We start from the raw sequence: 19,625 nt of genomic DNA, 5'->3' as shown, positions 1-19,625 counted from the left end.
CTGGAAACATATGGTTAGCTGTTATCGTTCCCCTGTTTACTAGATAAAAAGACATAAAGAGAGGAATAAAAAAAAAAAGTGAGAGGGAGAGCGTGAGATAGTCCTGGGTGTATTCAATAGGCATCCGTGACAGTGAGAGAGTGCTGAGAGATGAGAGGGAGAGTGGAGACAAGAAAGATAATAGAGGTGAGAGTAAGGTCAAAGCTTTGGTCCGTCTTAGCAATGGAAGGAAAAACTCTTGTTTTTGGTCCTGCGCTCCATCAGAAATTGAACCAGCCAACCTGGAGAACAAGGGGCTTGGAGGAGTGCAGGTTTTATTGACAGTGAAACAAAATCCCCCGTCTTTTCGTTGACCCCTTCGCCTTTTTACCCCTGTGGTAGTTTTTAAAAGAGACGCAGACTGCTGCCTAGAATAATCGTTGCTTTGCTTTTTCATACTTTTGAGGATGGCGAAGAACTTGCCGCTTCGGATGCATCACTGCTCTGCTCCTTACCTGCTATCTTGACAAATATAGATTTGTCCCACCAAACACTTCTCGTTTCTTTTTAGACTAACCAGGATACAATTATAGCTTAAGTTTTTATGGCAGGATTTCATTCACGACACTGATTTGTCACCAAAGTTGCAGTTGCTCAACACGCTCGACAGCTTTTCTCTGCTCCCTCTTCCCTGTTACGAGCGATAACATATTCATATAAAGATGAGAGCTGGCTGTTTGTTAGCACTGGTATTACTTTGACCTCAGTGGGCTGATAGTGAAGGTGAAGTGCGCTGAGAAATTGAAGCCATCCAGTGCACAATCAGTAAGAGTGCAGCCCTAATATACAGGCCGGCACACACACACACACACACATATGGATGCATGTGCACATACAGCGCAGAGACAACCACCAAAATACAGATAGAGAGAGAGAGAGAGGCAGATCTTAGCTGTCATTGCTGAAAAATAACTGGACATCAGCCTGAAAATATGTCTGCCTCCTGATGCATGTCAGTGTTTGAGAGCACGTCTGGTCTGCACATCATCACAACTGCCATGCGTGATGTGTGTGTGTGTGCAGGCATGTGTTTGGATCTGCCTGTGAGCATGTGACTGTGGTCCTGTGCCTCGTCCTGCAACTGTGCCTCAGCTAATCCTCCACAGGAGTTCACCAGGGTGTTGGGCTAGTGCTTTTCGCATGGTCAAAAAAACTCGCTGCACCTGTGTTGACTCTTTGGAGGGGGGGGGTCGTTTAGTGCAGAATTTCAGCTTTAAATACAACTTATCAAAGACATCTTAAGCCTTATTTCTGCACTAAAAATTGTGCACATTTTACTTGCACCTCAGTGTTTGAGCTTTGCTATGCAGAATGATGTATGTGCAGGCTCTGACTCCAGGACACCGTTTTCAAATTCAGCTGTCGAAGGTGAAAATTCCCGTGTTGTCACCTTCAATCTGAATTTAGAATGTGGACAAACAGGAATTTATTTTTTTGCATCTTGATAGTTTTTCAGCGAAAGGAGAGAGAGTGGATGTATGTTGAAGAATTTTTAGCCACACTAGCATCATGGATCTATGGATAGCAATATCAGTCAATCAGACTTTATTATGTCATTGGTGGAACATGCAGTTGCCTTTATAGCCCCCACCGGATGATTTGGCGATTCCCCTGACATTTTCTCTAGCAACATCATCAGCTACTTTAAATTTGTGATCAAAAACCTGCATAACTAATGAGCTGAATTTTAGCATGCTAACATGCTATTAGAGGGTGAAGAATGTGATTATTACACCTGCTAAACATCAGTGTGTTAGCATTGTCACTGTCATTATGGTAGCATGCTGATGTGAGCAATACAGCCTCACAGAGCCGCTAACATAGCTGTAGACTCGTAAACTGGTAATTAATTTAAAAACAACATCAGACAAATTATTATTTCAACCAGAGTATTTTTACATGTCTTAAAACATGTCTGTAGGGGATCTTGTGTTAGGCGTGTAAAACAAACAACTGGTTTGCCTCGATTGTGAATATATTTTCTGACATTTCACTACTCCTCATCTCCTCCTCTCCGCTCCTGATTCAGTAGCAGCAGACAGCTGTGTCAAACAGTGAGGGAACTTTTGACATTGACTGGGAGTGACGAGGCAGTGCAAGCAGATGTCTTCCTCTTTGCTTTGGGAGAAACGGCATCCTTGACCTTGTCATGGCTAATTTTAGGGCTTGGCTTATCACAGCGCCAATGTTTATATCTCCCATTACACACACACTGTCATTACAGGAGGGACATGCTTGTAATTATGGGTGCATTCCGAAGTCAGGATGTTCCTGGGGGTCATGTTCATACCTCAGTGTGCACTCGCCTATAAGATGCTGCAGTGTATGTGTTGATCATAACATATCTTTTTTAGTGCGCGCACAGGCTCCTGGAGACGCATGCATTTGGCTTGATTTTAGTTCTGACATGGACACATCCCTGCTACACTTCCATACACCTGCTGAAAACCCACACAAGCATCCTTGGCTCCTCTCTCCACCATCATCAAAGCTGCAGAGCCTCCTTTTCTTTGTCCACTTAAAGACACTGCAGGCTTTAATTTGGTGCGAGCAGCTACTCTCTACCTGCCTCTGTGTTTTTTTTCTTCTCTCAGCTGGTCTTGGATGGCTTGGAGCCTGGGCCAGTGTGCCAAACATGATCCTCACAGCTGGGTGAACACAGGAGGGAAGGGTAGCAAAGACTCACTGAGAGAATCTCCGTCCTGTTCAACAGTGCCTTTGTGAACTCCTCTCATTCATGCACAAATACAAACACAAGGACACAAAGAAACATTAAAAAAAAAAAAAAAAAAAGTTTCCAAAGCATATATGAGCCTCTTTTTCTCATCGCTAAATGTATCATGGCACAGAGCCTCCACGCTCGAGTCTGCAATAAGCAACATAAACACGTATCATCCCATTAGATTAAATGGAGAAGATGTCAGTTGCTGGGCCGGGCTCCAACCACTGACCCAGGCGCTATTTCCTCTTCTCATGTCTCTCTCTCGCTCTTTGTAGCTCCCTCTATATTTCAATGCTGTCTCTCCTGTAGTAGTTCATTCCCTGTATTTCACTCAAGGCCATCCTTTATGTCTCGCTGTCATTCTCCACTTCTTCTCTCCGCAGTAGTTACACACACACACTTTATCGTATCTTTACAGTGGGAACGAGTGAAGTTATATACGGCTGTAACGACGCAACGGGGAGGCATTAAATGTACTTAAACATTAACACAAGGATCAAAGCAGCGTAAACAGGAAGCTGGTGAAAATATAACATAATTGGACACTGCCTGTGCAGTTATTGATCATATCAGCATCGTCTGATGGTCTTTTATGTGAAACACAATATCTATGTACGCTGTAGTGCAGTGTTTCATGATTAACATTGCGCTAACAGTGCAGTCGCATCATGGATTTTATGTGTAATAGTTGTTCAATTTCACCTATGTACATATGAGATAGATATTTTTTTAAATATCCATGTCCTTCAAATATAAAGGTATAGGATATGCTATTGAATAATAACCTGCTAAAATACAATTACAAATGCTTCACATGCTCCTTGAAAAACAATTATTAGAAAATATACAATGATGAATGATATTCATGGTCACAACTGATGATTATTTTCATTATCAATTAATTAATTGATTTAATTATTATTAATTATTTTCTTGACTAATGGATTATGAATGAATGAAATTTATTTGGTCTATAAATGTCAGTCACCAGTTGTCAGAGTCCCAGATGATGAAAACCCAAAGATGTTAAATTTACAATGATGTAAAACAGAAAAAAAAAGATGCAAATTCTCACATTGGAGAAGCAATAAAAAAATGAATTAAGTGTTTTTTGGTTTGAAAAATGATTGCAGATTATTGAACTGACTTGAATCAGTGAATCAACTAAGTGTTTAAGCATTTACGTTAAATTTAATCATGTTTCAACTGAAGACAGAGAGTGAAATTACTTTATTAATCAGTGCACATAATAACAATGCTGTGTTGCTAATTTTTAGGTTGTTAAATGGGCTGCTTACAGCTACAATCTTTTCATCATTACTCTCTTCTCTCCCAGGCGGAGCTGACGGGCATTAAATGGCGTTGCTACAGCTTCCGCAGTGGCGGGGAGTACGGGCCCGTGATTTCGGCCCCGGCCCAGGACGACCCGGTCCTGCGCAGCTTCATGCGCTGCGTGCAGGCCAACCTGCTGTGCGTGTGGCGACGCAAGATCAAGCCCGATGCCAAGGAGCTGTGGATCTTCTGGTGGGGCGAAGAGCCCAACCTCTCCGACGTCATCCATCATGAGCTTGAAGGTGAGAAGGAGAGAAAGACAACAAATTGACATGAAGGATGAGTGTGGCTTCTCTGTTCTATCAATCTCAATTATTTTTCCACTTCACCTTAGCTTCTGTTTATGCGCTGAAAGTTCAGGTTAGAGGCTTCTACAGACTGTGTCATTTTTATGGCCGCTTTTTATGTTGCACTGGATTATAGAGACTGTGGAATGACTGCAGTTGTTGTATGGTTTTAGCAGATTTTATGTAACACAGGCTGAGAGGTAGTGAAATATGTGTTGTGTGTTACAACTCGATGTACAACATCAATTTGTGTTGTACAAGTGGCAGATAAATGGGAGTTGCACAGTGAAGCAGAGCGTGTTGTGTGTTGTACATGAGCTGTATTGTCTAAGATAGAGCAGGGTTCAGTAATATGTAAATTCAAGCTGTTTAGTCGGCTGCAGATTCCAGCCGTGTGCTGTTTGTTTGAGATGTGTAGGGTGCATTGATCTGTTTGCTGAGGAGTCGTCTTATATTTGAGCCTCATATAGAACATATCTGAAATCTGTTTTCCTGTAAAAAAAAAACAACTTGTGTTTATATGCTGCTTCAGGACTATCGCTGTTGATGAAGCACACAGCAATAGGGTAGATTTTTCTTGCCAGTATTTACTGTGTGTGCGTGAGTGCGTGTGTGTGTGTGTGTGTGTGTGTGTGTGTGTGTGTGTGTGTGTGTGTGTGTGTTAGTGAAAATTACACTGAGATATCTCACTTGAGAGAGTGCTACTGTCAGCACTATTGTCCCTATTTATAGAAACATTTGCATTATCTCGCTGCGCACGTGTGTAGAAGTCTAACATATCGACTAAGCCTCGGGAAGACGGCGAGAGGAGGAAACAGGAGAGGGATTATATCAGGTTTGGTTTAGCAGAACAACAGTCAGGAGGGGAAAAAAAAGGCAGGAAAATTGGATGGAGAGGTTGAAGCGATAGAGAGAATTTCAGTCTTCAGTTACCTGTTAAAGCCGACTTGACGTGAAAAAGGCCTTTCAGGCACTGCGGTAGATATCTGACAGATGTTCTTCCTGCTGTTGTGGGGGGGGGGTGGTGGTGGTGGTGGTGGTTGGGCATGGGGGGGGGGGCCGTCCTTTACTCAGACTGCTCAAGCATTTGTAATGGAGAAAAATACACTGTACAGTTCAATTGAGTTGTGTTTTCCATCATAAACATTGGCTGAGAGAACCTTTTTCGCTGCATCTCATGAGCATTTTTTTGGAGCTGATACATACATACATTCATCTGTACTGTGTGTGCTAATGGTAATTTACATGTATATATACTTTATTTACACGATTCATGTGACGAGGTCTTCACCATGTACTTTTATATTGAGGTGCTCATGGGGAGAGTGCAGTGGCGTTCAGAGCAAAAATGTATCACCTGAGGCCTTATAACAAATATGTAGCTGTGTGACATATTAGCATTACCTCACCCGTTTGCAAGCTGCTAATGACAACCTTAACCATCAATTATGACTCCCTTTGTGTAGCACATTGAGCTCTAATTAAGTTAATAATAATCTTAGCCCATTTAATTACATTTTATAGCTAGAGTATTGATTACGCAGGATTGCCTTTAGTGTGAAAGACCATTTGTCTATGCTGTATATCCACTCACACCATGGAGATGTGGTCTGCTAATGACTGTTAACCAGATATTTGTCTTCAAGTCTCGATTTAATACATGTAAAATGGGAAATTGTCAATTAATCAAAGTGAAGTCGGCATCTTTGGGGAATAAAGTTTAACAGAAAAAACACACGACAAACAAAACAATCGATTGTGACTGCTCAGACTTTAGACCAAACTACATTTTTACATTTTATTGGAAATTGTTTGGTCTTTGTCATTATTGCTGTTGGGATTCTTTATTTGTCCGATTTAGAGACGTAACCAGTGATCATTTTCCTTCAATTTTCACGATCAAGTCATGAATTGGTTTCTGAAATATCAGAAAACTGTGAAAAAGTATCACGATCTCAAGGTGATGCTTCTTTTTCATTCCTCACTCACCTTCTTCTCTTGTTTTGTCAGACCAACAGTCCAAAGCCCAAAAATATTTAATTCACTATCATGTTAAGACGAAGAAAAGCAGCAAATTCTTACGTTGCAGAAGCTGGGAGCATCAAATATTTGACATTTTTGCTTGAAAAATATCATAAACAATGAATTGATACCTCAAGCTACGACTAATCCGTTACCTAACTGTCTGCCTTGCTCACAATAAAAAGTTAACAGCAATTTTTGGTCCAGTTTTTTTAAATTCAACTTGTTGGATGTCTTTTGCCGTCAGTATTATCACTAATTTACCATCATACTGGCTGCGTTAGTGTGGAAGGACTCTTGTGGAGGAATATTCTACAGCTCAACAGACGTACACACACAGACACACACACACACACACACACACACACGCACATGGTGCATACAATTATGATAATAAGACTTCCTTACTTACTACTACTGCAAAATCTCACAGGTCTCCCTGTACAATTCCTATTGAGGACTTAAAATAGCACTTGATAATTGTAATTAAAGTGACGCTGGAGTTCCTGCAAATTAGAATCAGTTGTAACACAGGGAATATCAGTGTTTTTCCAAGCGTTAAAGACCTGCTCACCTGAGTTTCTGTCCACTGTGGGAATGATTCATGTGTTAGATTTCTCTCCCCTGTAGTTCTTCTCCCTCATGTTGCCTTGACCCTCTCTTTTCTCTCTTTTTCTCAACATGCAATACTGTAAATATTGTAGTTACTTATATTTCTAAACTATGTGTGAAAATAAATAAGGAGAACTTCAGTAGAAGAAACAAATTAGTTTTATTTCAAGTTTGGCTAAAAAGTTTTCAAATTTTCCAACATTTACATTAAAAAAAAACCCCTAAATTCACCAACAGCTGTACACCAATGCAGCTCTCCTGCATAGTCACAGTCTTATAGTAATATAGTAATACACAGTAGGGTATGTGACAAGCAGTTGCTTTTTATTGTTGTCTGTTCATCACGTCAGAACGTTTGTTGATTTGATATACCAAGAAGCCTGTACATGCCAGAGCCATGTAGTAAGAAAAAAAACCAAACATGTTTTTATTCTGACAATGGAGACACTCATCCGTTCAGAAATGCTGATTTACACACATTTGACTGAACAGCTAAAGCTGTCAGCTTGTCAGGCACATTTAGTGTGAATAATCAGCAGGTTAATTATGTTTTGAGTCATACTGAAAATATGCAGTATGTGTATTGGCATGTGTTACATTATCTGCCTACCAGTGAATGGATGAATTTTCTGAAGGTACGTTTGCTATGTAATAGTTAAGAAGAGGATGTTGCTTAACATCCCTTACACAACAATAAGAAAAAGACTCCGTATACAATTTTTCAGTCATGTCCAGTAGAAAAACAAAACAGCTTTAATCACAGTTTCTGATCAATGTTACAAAATACACAATGAGGTTAAACTGAAACCTGGATGGTATTTTGCACTAAACAAATACATTGGCTCAGGAAGTCACCTCATTAAACTGTTGTTTATGTTTTTTTTTAAGTGAAATAATGTAGAAAAATCGAGCTTAATTTAGACTACATTCATTATTTTCCAGTATACCCGCTTGCAGCTATTAGAGAGATATAAACAATAAAAACTGTTGTGACCTGTGAAACAGAGATATTTACCCACAGAGCCTGCACTCCAACAGGTGGGAGTCAGTTTAGCTGCATGAGGAGGGTGCAGATATCAACCTGGGACCCGAGTAAAGATCATTGTTAAGAAATTATATATTAGAAAACCTGACATAATGTAATAATTAATCCACGGTGACTGTTTTTACCCTTTATTGCTGCTGCTCTGTAAAAGCGACGTTATGTGGAAGTTATGTGCCGAGCAGACATCTCATTTGACTTCTAGGAAATGAAGGTATTTCCCAGAATGTTGAGCTACCCCTTTTAAAGCCTTCAAAAGTTATCCAGCATTTCCCTTTTCTTACTTATGTAGAACTCCAAAATTGCCATTGAGGTATTTTCCTAGAACAATAATAAAAGTGCACTGACAGATGTTTTTACCCAGCATTACACAAAAGCTGCTCAGAAATGACCCACAACCTCATAGGGCACTTAGTCTGTCAGTCAAACAAAGTGTTGGGTAACCACCTTTAACAACTTCCCCATTCGAGTTTCATAAAAATGTTTAAGATATGATTTAAATGAGCTGCACTTATGTTACACATGAAGGCTGTGCGCAGTGTGGTAGCTCTGCTACACTGCAGCGGCTGTCAGTGGTGCTAGAAAATGAAATCATCAGATGCGGTAACATATTTGGTTGGTTATTATTCATGCAAACAGATTAACATGTTTACACGGTCAGACAAGAGAGGAGGATAAGTGTTTGACCGGACTGCATTTGCGGTGGCTTGGCCCGTTGCTGGCCACCACTACAAGCTCATCCTGTTATAGAGACAAATGCCTCTCTTGATGCGACTGTCCCGCTAACTACTCACTTTTCAGTGCCACCAAGCGGCCCATTTGATCCCCATTTGATCTAAGGTGATGGGGGAGATTTGGCTGACTTTGCTAAGGGCATTCGTTTTCGTATAACGAGCACAAAAGCTTTTGCAAAAAACCAAATCTTGTGCAAAAATCTATTGAGCGTGCGTGGTGGTGATTGTCATGAAGAATCCATGAATGCTACAGTGTGACCGGGCTGTACAAATGTTGAATGTGTACGTCTTGATATTGTTTGAAGGTGATGAATCTTTGCACCAGAGGTTTAGTCTAAATAAATCATGCCTTTGAGATAGCGCCAGCGGCATGAGCAGCTATGATCTAGTGTTACCTCTCTGCTGCTCTCTCATTGTACTCCAGCTCTCTCTGATATTGTCTTTGGTTCAATGACAAGTGGTTAAGCATCATGTCCAACACATGGTAGTGTGCTTTCTTAAACGGAAATGACGTTGGCCTGTAATGTATACAGCATATTAAATCAGAGTCTGGGTTGAGCGCAATTTGCGAGGAAACAGGATTCATGTGTTGAATGGGCTGAATCATCAGCATGTTGCCTGCACAGCCGGAAAAAAGTGACATATTTTGGACATGACTCATAAATATGAATGCGCGCACACACACACACACACACACACACACACACACACACACACACACACACACACACACGCACACACAAGCACGTATGCAGGTTGTCATGTAGAGACGCATAAACACACATGCACGTGAAGTACATATACATACACACACACACACACACACACACACACACACACACACACACACACACACACACAAAATGGTTAAAGTGTGACTCATACCATGCAGCAGATTTATTGACATACAGAGACATACACAGGCTGTATAGTCATCCATTGCAGTGTCATCACAGCATGTACACACGTACACATACATACACATACACACACACACACACACACACACACACGTTGAAAGATTGCATCAATTAATTGAGTATTTAAACAGTACAATTAACTAATTATATATATTATATATATTATGTAAAATGCATCATCACTACTATACTCCCGCTTTATGGGAGAGAATACACCCGACTGATTTGAGTTAATGTACTGATGAGTGTGTGTGCACAAGTTCTATAATTCATCAATAAGTATGGATAGACCTGTACACAGTATTCAGTGTCATTGGACCTACTAAATTACAGGTACTTTACTGGTTTTTTGTTATTCTATCCTGCATTACTCTTTACTATTTGCACATTTGCGTTTGCACATTTTTTCTGTTCACTTACTTTGTGTTTGCTATTATTCTTACTATTTTACATAGTAGCTTTAACTATCTTACTGTTCCTGTTTTCAAAGTTTTGAAAGAGAGTTTTGAGCAGTTGTAAGAAAGCAATTTCCCTGCAGGGATTATTTAAGTTTTTCTAATTCTCATAACTGCCATTCAGAATTATGTCTTGATGTAATTATCGACAGTAGCAGCTATACTGGAAGCACAACATTTTACACAAAGTGCCATTCATTGCTTTGTCGCCATGACAACATCGGTGTAAGAAAGAGGTAAATTATTTATTGGCTTGTCGAAGTAGGTGTGTAGGTCTTTTTCACGCCAGATAGTTTTGACTTGTCACAGCAAGAAAAGCACAGGTGTCAGCAGTAACATTAATGACGGCTTTGTTCCATTGAAACGACCCAGTCAGTCTTTTGTACCACAGCTCTGGCTCTGCAGCCATTATTAATGTTATTACATCTGCACATGTCAGTGTGGTGTGTTTGTAAGGGTGATGCAGCAGGAACCTGTGAAGTGCTGCTGCAGACGGCCCCATTGGTCAAAGTTAAGGTGTTTCTGTTCTGGGAGACGAATGACTAAAAATATGTCTGAGTCGCGTCCGCTGTAAACAAGGCTTTAGTCACAGCTGGATGCGTACAGACACACAGTCAGCAGCCACATCATACCGACCAAAGGCTGGCACAATAAGGCCAAATGATAGTCCACTGAGCCCTTCAAAGTAAAAATTAATTTTTTCCAGTTCGAAAAAAAAAAATAGTGGAGTATGGGCAGAGACAAGGTTTGGGTTTGTTTATAATTTGTAGTTAACCTATTACAAATTGAAATTTGATGACACTGTGGTAACATCACTGCTAACAGATCACATAGGACAATGTAGAGAGTCTGAAATGAGGAGTGGACTCCGACAACATGTTTTCGGAAAGTACCAAAACTACCTCAGTGTGCATTTGCTGGTGTGCAAGGCTTCATCTGGGACACATGAAGTTGTTTTAACATATGAACATTTATGGAAATTGGAAGAATTTATTAAATATATTGCTACCTCTTTAGACAAACATAAGCAGTATATGTACAAACACTGCTGGATAGACTGTAAGAAAAAATGTTTTTTTCTTCATTGCCTCCTGTCTTTCTTATTTTATGCTTTAGGTGTTTATTTCCAAATTATTGATGGAAACCTGATAGACTGCAGAGAGGTTCTCTATTTTTAATGCACACTGTCTCCACTGGGATTCCCCAGGGTTTACTAATGGGGCTCCCCTGCTTCTCTTTCTAGACTCTACAGTCATTGGACCTGTCCTCATACCACCATTTTTTTTCTGCTGCTCTGAGACCAGCAACCCTCTGCCTTTACACTCTGTTCCCTGACAGCTGGGAATATGACACATGGGCACTGATAAAGTTTCATCTCAGCCGAGCGGTTTTCATCTGTTCTTGCCTCCCTGACATCTCCAGTCGAATGCTTGTCCACCACCTTAAGCTCAAACTTGACAAGGCTATGCTGCTGTTTTTCTTTTGGCAAACCCAGTGCAAGACCTCCCCATCAATACTGACAACACTGCACTGACTTAGATAACAAACTGCTACGGGAGCCCCACCTCACAGCGATAATGTGAACTCACCACATCTCCCAAATAGCCACAAACTAACAAGATCAGAGGCTTTGGCCAGAATAGTTTATGTCTTAAGTGTTCCTAAATTTCCCCTGTCAAATTGCTCCTGCACTGTGCGCATGGCTCTACACACTGACTGACTGAAACAAAACTCATACTTTCATGTCATGACCTAGACTCCTGTCCATGCTCTTTCTGTTCTGGTACAATTGTCCAATTATTTACCCCCTTTACCTGCAGTGGCCTTGCAGTCTCCTTTCTTCCCTGTGGAGGAGTGACTTTCCCACCTGAGTTAGATGAACCATTATTTCTCCTCCATAACAACTTCAAAACACACATCTGAGTCATATCTCAGTCTCTATCTATCTGCTTCTTTATTTAAATAAACCTCTTACCTTTCCCATCCCTTCATCCAGTCTTTATTTCAGGATTTCTGGAGATTCTTATATTATAAAAAAAACCTTCAGTCAGTGAAATATGCAGGTGTAGTGGTTAGATGCTCTGTGATTCTTTTTCAGAGAGTTTTGTTTTTATATTATTTTCCATTCCAATTCCAATTGCACAAAAATGTGTTAAAATCTCAAACATAGCTTTCATTAAATTTGCAGATGCCCTTTATCACAAAATGAGGACTCAGTGATAACTGTAACACGTGCTGTGTGGCCATTGAACCTTGCAGTCTTTACTGTGGGTTTGTGATTTAAGAATTTCAAGTTATTCTGGTGTTGCACTAATCACATATTACTCTGAACAAAATGAGCTGGATCAGTAAAATGGAAATGTCAGTTTGTTTTGTCAGCCCACAAACATGCTCAATTTACAATGACAAGAGAAGACCATAATAAGGTTGATTTTTGGATCCGCTGATGAGTGTGTGGGTGTAGCGGTATCTAGATAGAAGGAGTTTCCTACAGCAGAAAACTAAGGGCTGATGACTTTGATAACACCATAGGCGGTGCTCCTGTGTGCCACCAAAACAGCATGTGGTCAAGGTGAACGCAGGAGCAGGAGGAAGAGTTAGAGGGCCCTCCACTTAACGACGTGTAGCAGCATTTATCTATGCTGGAAGATCAGAATAATTTCATCTAAGGTTGCTGAAATATTTATCATGTGCATCCCAATCAGATCCGTGCCACATAAATGCTTTTTAAAGCATTTAAGATGTTTGTGTTGCGCTCATATTAAGGCCTCCATTGGAAGTTAATACACAAAATATCTATATGTTTTTTATGGCTTTTTTTTTTTTTTTTTGTACGAAGAGTGAGCCTTCCACCACCCTGAGTTTTCCTTTCCTGTCTTGAAACTGTAGTAAAACTGAGAGGAATACAAAGTAGGGGAAATCCAGCAGAAAAAATTTCTGACTGGAATCAATCCTAGCTGGGGGTGAATGTTGTTCCAGAGATGGGAGTCTTAACCACACTGTCTCAGAGAAATTATGTGCATATTTAATTTGAAAAATGATCTTAAAGACTGCAAACTAAATATCACGGGCATACACGGCAGTTGAGAGATGAGTAAACACCATATTGTGAATGCATTGTTTTACATTCCCAAAATAAATTCACCTGCAAAGCTTTTCTTTTTTTTTGCCATTATCTTACTTTGAAATGATTTTCAGTGTCATCCAGTATATTTGTGCTGTCATCACAGTTACCAGTGGATGTAAGAGCAAAGCGAGATAGGAGTGAATTAAAAACCTGGGTTGTGCATATCCATTATCAGCTCAGTGGTTGGCTGGTGCAACAAAGATATGTGACCAACAAGTGGATTAGAGCAGCAATGCTTATGAGAAAATAATCAGAGATAATGGAATTAACAGAACAGAGAGAGAGAGAGCGAATTGGACATGACTTCAGGCGCTGGGTTTAAACAAGGCGAAAAAAAAAAAAAAAATCTCTGCCAAATGTGTGGGGAGAGTCTCAGTTTGTCTGTCTTCTGTGTTTCGAAAGCTGCAGCTGGGTGCTGTGCCCTTCAGAAACAGAGCTGGTTGCCATATTTTGTGGAACTGGAGGGGTTGTGGAGTGTGTATGTACACACTATGACAGGTTTGTGTGTGGCTTTGCCGTGACTGTTATCATTTCTTGTGTGTGTCCATAATTGGCCAAGAATGTGTGTGTGTGTGTGTGTGTGTATGTGTGTGTGTGTGAGAGAGAGAGAGAGAACGCTGGCAGAGGTCGCAAGGTAATTGTCCTGTGAAAAAATGGTTGCCAAATGTGTGTCTCTGTGTGTCTGGGTGTGTGTGTGTGTGTGTGTGTGTGTGTGTGTGTCTGTGTGTGTGTGTGTGTGTGTCTGTGTGTGTGTGTGTGTCTGTGTGTGTGTGTGTGTCTGTGTGTGTGTGTCTGTGTGTCTGTGTGTCTGTGTGTCTGTCTGTGTGTGTGTGTGTGTGTGTGTCTGTGTGTCTGTGCGTGTGTGTGTGTGTGTGCGTGTGTGTGTGTGTGTGTGTGTGTGTGTGTGCGTGCGTGTAGCAGAGCGTAGGAGGGAGGGCTAACCTCTGCCTCCATCTGTCCACGTCTGGCTGTGAACTCATAATCTGGCCTGTGGAGACAAACCCTCTTCACCACTTGCCACCTGCTTCAGAAATACAGGTTAGATTGAGGTTATTGCTGTTATGGATCTGCTGGGGAGGATGCTCAGATATTAATGTGCTGTACATATAATTCCCTGTTTATTTTAGGGACCTTACCTGACTCTTTACTTTTTAAAACAGGATCAAACACCGGTGTTATTTCAAATTTGCATTTTACACTTGGAGCATGTAGCTGGTGGTGTCACTGAGGGTACTTCCCACTGTGTGTGCAGGAGCAGCGTGACTTCCTGACACGACGAGTGTTTCATGTACCTCATTGAGAAAGTGCTTTGCCTGCATCAGATAAGTGCTTGTGCTTGATTTGTTCAAATTATGTGCTGCTCCCATGTTTCAAAGAGGCTGGACTGTGACTGCCACTGAGCGTGCACACAGAGGAAGGCATCAGCTAAAAACGTTTGTGGTTGTTACTCTTCTCTTTCACAAAGGAATAAAGTAAACTGAGTAAAATGTTTGGCTCAGCATGTATTCTGGTCACAATAACTAAAAAAAAAAAACAAAAAGATCTAAGTGATATGTATCAAGATCTTTTGTTTATGTTACGTGTTTATTAAAAAAAAATACTATTGGTTGATATATTATTAAATCATTTTTTAAAAGCTCTCACATAACAGTATTGCCCTCAGAAATCTGGTAGCACTACAGTTATAACATGTTTATGAGCTTTAGAGGTTTGCCAGTCTATATGCTAAGCTAAGATAACCTGCTGCTAGCTGCAATTACCAAAATGAAAGAAAACAAATATGTGTATATCCCAACATAATAATGTCTTTTTTTTTTTTTAAATCTTTTTTTTTTTTGTAGTGTAGATTTTCAGTGTAGGTGTGCAGCTTATAGAAGCCATCCCATACAGTGACAGATATTTACACCTATCCACCTAATAGCGTTATCATCTCCTGTGCAGTGCAGCCACACTTCTGTACTTATGGCCCTCCATGAATCAGTGACGGATTAAGTGTTTTTGCTGAAGTGCATCTCAGCAGCAGTTGTTAAGTGAATGGACACCGGTGTCCATTTCACCTCTGTGATTACCGCAGGCCGGATTCCAACCGGTGATCCTAAAGTGGCTGGCTCTTCATGATTTACTGTGAGCAGTTTAACCACCTGATCATTTTGATGATGAGAGTGAGTAGCTAAATATACTGCACTGTGAGATCCAGCCTTTTGAGGTTTTATTCTTCTCAGGTCCATCACAATATGAAAAAAAAAAAAAAGTTAAGATCTGAGGGTGTGTTTCATAATCCTTCTTTACCCTCCCCTTTTACTTCTCTTTCTGTTCTTTTTTTCACCCCATTCTTCTTCTGTCTCTACCCCACCTACCCAGCCATTGTTACTAACATCATCATAATGATACTGTACAGTGGCAAATTAACAAGTGAAGAGGAGAAGTTGTCACAGGCCATGTTACAAGAGCTTACAGCATTGCTCCCCCCTGCTCTGCTCTGTGCCAATACGATCCCTGCTTGCACAGCAGAAGTGTTGAGCGGTGTGCAAACACGTCGAACCGATCCTCCCAGGATGCATGTCGAATGCTGTCGGTGAGAACAGGTGCCGGCGCACAGACAGGAAAAGTGTGTTTCTGACCTGATGATGTAGGTTAAAGCGGCGATTTCTTTCCACACAGGTTTCATTAGAAAGCCTCTTAAGGTTATGAGTTGTAGTCATAAATTGGAGAATAGGAACTGGATGAAAAGCATTAAAGATTAACAAGACAAGGACCATGCGGGTCAATTAAGGTAAAAATAAAGCAGGCAGGAAGTGAGTAAAAGAGACTCAATGAAAGTGAGAGGCTTCTCTGTGAATGTAGAGAGGCGTTTCAAAGAAAAAATATCCATCGTTAAGAACAACAACCTGTGAGTAATATTTTTTCATAGAGTGCAAAGATCATAGTCTTCATCACTGGCCTTCTCCACAGATGCATTAATGTCATTGTATTGTGTGTTGAACTGAAAGGTATCCCTTTTCTTTTGAGAGAGGAATAAAAAGTGTAAAGACAAAGACTGCAGTGAGGTGAGGTGAGCAATGATGACACTTTTTTTTTTTAACAGAAATGTTAGAAGAGCTTTTTCTATTAATCAGATTTTTAATGAACAAAAAAAAAAACATAGCCCTGATCTAAAATGACTCTCAAGCCCCTTTTCTGTGTCAACAAGTTTTACTTGGCACTCATTCTTTCCTCTGACGCTCGCCTCTTCCAGCCCTCTCTCCATCCTCTCCTTCCCCCTCCTCCTGCTACTCCTCCTCTTTTCAGGCTTTGTGGTGCTTTATTATTTTTTTTCTCTCCTCCCTTGTTTTTGGGGTTGCTCTCTGTGATGTTAGGCTGGTGAATGCCTGCGAGCACGCTCAGTTCCTTGGCAAATAAAAGGTGGGGAAGGGAAAGGGGGGTGGGGGGTGCGGTTGCCAATCAAGGCCTACTCCTTCTCTTTATTCCTCCAGGGTTTGTCTTAGGAAAAGCTCTCCGAAGCAAAACTCAAACAGAGGGAATGAATAATTAGCCTCCCAATTTTTGCTTGAATCGGGAACTAGGTCGCTGGCTGACACATGTCTCAATAGGGAACAACCTCGCTGAAAGAGGGGGACCTATGGAGGTTATAAGAGCCCCCTGAAGGAATGCTGCTTCACCCACTGAGAAGGACACACAGAGTCAGAGAGGCAGAGAGAGAAGACACAAGCATTTGACTTTTTTCCTGTCTGGCTTTGGCTAGTGAAAAAGTGAGTCACATGTGGAAAGCGGCGATTCCATGATAGCAAAAAAAAAAAAAAGAAAACATGAAGGGGAGGAGGGGCGGGAAGAGTGGGAAGAAGAAGAGGGAGGGGAGGGACAAGGGAGAGATACATGTAGTGAGAGAGAGAGGGAGAAAGGGAGGGGTGTGTGTGTGTGATGGGAATTCATGCTTCAAAAAGAAGAAAAGAAGTGGTTTGTTTGGAGGGAGAGACGAACATCTGCGATTTCTCTTTGGGCACTTGGATATGCCGCTGGTGTGGTGTTCTGCACATGTTTCTTTTACTTTCTTATTTGCCTTCCTGCCAGAAAAAAAAACGACACTTATTTTGAAAAATTGGTCACTTCACACCTCCAGTTCACATCTTTCTCATCTCATATCTGTGAGAAAGTATCAGCCTGTTCTTCAGCTATGACTGTTTGACGGGATGGACAAATGTAGAGTGCACTGTCACATATTCGCTTTCCAATTCACAGTGCAAAGATAAAAAAAAAGCTTGTGTGTGTGTGTGGAGGGAAATAAACCTTTTGCCTTGATAGACAGGGGCAGAAACCCACGGAGAGGGGAGGAAAAGTGAGCTAGGAAACAAGGAATGAAGGAAGCAGACTGAGAAGTGAGGAAAAAATTGCCTCAGTCATGTTTACTTGTCTGTAAATTTGTGGGGAAGGACGGAGAATCTCTGATTACCTTCCCTCCTCCTCCTTCTCTCCACCCCTTGTGGGCTGTCAGGGCGTGGCCTGTGACCTCCTGACCCTTTACCGTGTTTGTATGTGTGTGTGTGTGTGTGTGTGTGTGTGTGTGTGTGTGTGTGTGTGAGAGAGTGTTACAGAGAGGGAGAGAGAGAGAGATGAGATGGTAGGGGTGAAGTTTCCCAGCTGCACGGAGAAGGGGTGGGGGTGTACGTTTTTCCTTCGCAAGCTTTCAGTTTTGAAAGAAAAGCCACAAACTGAAAGAATGAGAGCTTTGTGTGTGTGTGTGTGTGTGTGTGTCTGTGTGTGTGACTTAGAGAGACAGAAAGAGATGGAGAGACAAAATGACGGACAGAGAGAGGGAAAGAGTGCAGAAGATGAGGACAGAAAGGAGAGAGGTTGTGAGGGAATTAAATCTGTGTGAGTATGGAAGTGTGCGACTCTGAAAATGTGGGAAACATAGTTGAGGGGTGGGGCAAACTGTGAGATGGAGGGTGGAGGGAAGAATGAGGAAGGAAAGGGAAATGAAAGAAAAAGTATGACACTTCTGTTTTGCCTTTGAGAACGTTAACAATCTAGTGCTTATGTGGAATATAGGTTTATGGGAAACCCTAAATACAAATAGACTGTTTATGTATTTTCCTTGTGTATTTTGTCTCTGCAGCTCCTTACAAAGGCAGCTTTGTTCAGCTGCTGTGTTTCATGTTTAAGTTAGAAAAAAGGAGTCCTGAACTATAACAGCCCTTGTATGGGATGATTTGGAAGCGCAACAAACAGAAATGTGCTTGTGCTTACAGGAAATCACTCAACTCTTGCCTTTGATATGTCTGCATGCATGACGGATTAATGTTCCACACATACAGGTGAATGTGGGCTGATATTAACGCTGCCTAAGGCTGACACCCACAGTACTCTTCCATTTTACATTTCCAGTGCAAGTACATTTTAGTTATTTATCTGACACTGTTGCCTACAATAACCTAATGTGCAATGAAAAAAGAAAAAAGAGCATCCGAGCACGAGGAGTTGAGAGCACCAAAGCAGCCCGACAGTCGACTGTGATCACAGTATAAGAAACATAGAACCTACACTGTATATACGGGCAAATATTTATTTGATTTGGTTTCCTTGTCTAAGCACAGGAGGTGTCATGCTGAGACTGTAGAGCCCTTTGAGGCAGTTTTGTGATTTCTATTTTAAAAAAAAAAAATTATTTTGAGCTACATGCATAAAATTGACTTGGCTTGACTATATATCATCATGTGATACTATCCAGCATTAGTTAAGTATGCAGCACTTTTTGGATGTAGCTTTCAGCAGTTTAAAGTGCGTGTCAAAAAAACAAAACATCAAAGACAAAAGAACACTTTGAGCTTAAAAACAAGAACAAACAAACAAACAAAAAAAACATGTTGGCTCTAAGTAAAAATAGCCTTCTCTCTTCTTCCACGTCTTATTTCAGTCTGACTTTAAGATTGGGTTTATTTTGCTTCAGGACATAAGAATTATGATGCGCAGACTAAAGCCAAATTTGTTTAACATCAAAAATGACTCAAGAAATGAAGCTATATATACATATATTTTTAAATAAATGATAGAGGATTAAATGGATTGAATACTGTTGTTGTCTCCTTCCATCCTCCTTTTTGAAGACGAGCCAGCTGCCTTTGATATCTGCAGTTTGTGAGGCCTCTCAGCCTGCATCAAGTGACTACAACGGCCAAATTGATTTTTTCCCCTGGCGTTTTTATCACCAGCATAGAAATGCTGATTTTGTTGCAGTAACCACACAATCAATGTCTCCACAATAGCCAGCTATTCTCCTACAGGGGCTACAGCTGTTTGTTAAAACAATTAACAATTATGAGAATTACATTTTTGGAT

General features: G+C 40.8%; 1 protein-coding gene across 4 annotated transcripts in view; it reads left to right on the top strand.

The window, feature by feature from the left end:
* The window catches only part of LOC130186179 (mediator of RNA polymerase II transcription subunit 13-like), a 105,429-nt gene that overhangs the window by 13,297 nt on the left and 72,507 nt on the right, over positions 1-19,625 (top strand). For all 4 annotated transcript variants that reach the window (XM_056402989.1, XM_056402988.1, XM_056402987.1 and 1 more), the window contains exon 2: positions 4,098-4,335. In XM_056402989.1, the coding sequence (XP_056258964.1) occupies positions 4,098-4,335 (238 nt within the window). The remainder of the gene's footprint in view (positions 1-4,097; positions 4,336-19,625) is intronic.

Source organism: Seriola aureovittata, chromosome 18 (assembly GCF_021018895.1).
Source record: "Seriola aureovittata isolate HTS-2021-v1 ecotype China chromosome 18, ASM2101889v1, whole genome shotgun sequence".
In the NCBI taxonomy this organism is placed as follows: domain Eukaryota; kingdom Metazoa; phylum Chordata; class Actinopteri; order Carangiformes; family Carangidae; genus Seriola; species Seriola aureovittata.
Note: the sequence above shows the minus strand (reverse complement) of the source record. Positions and strands in the feature narration are given on the sequence as shown.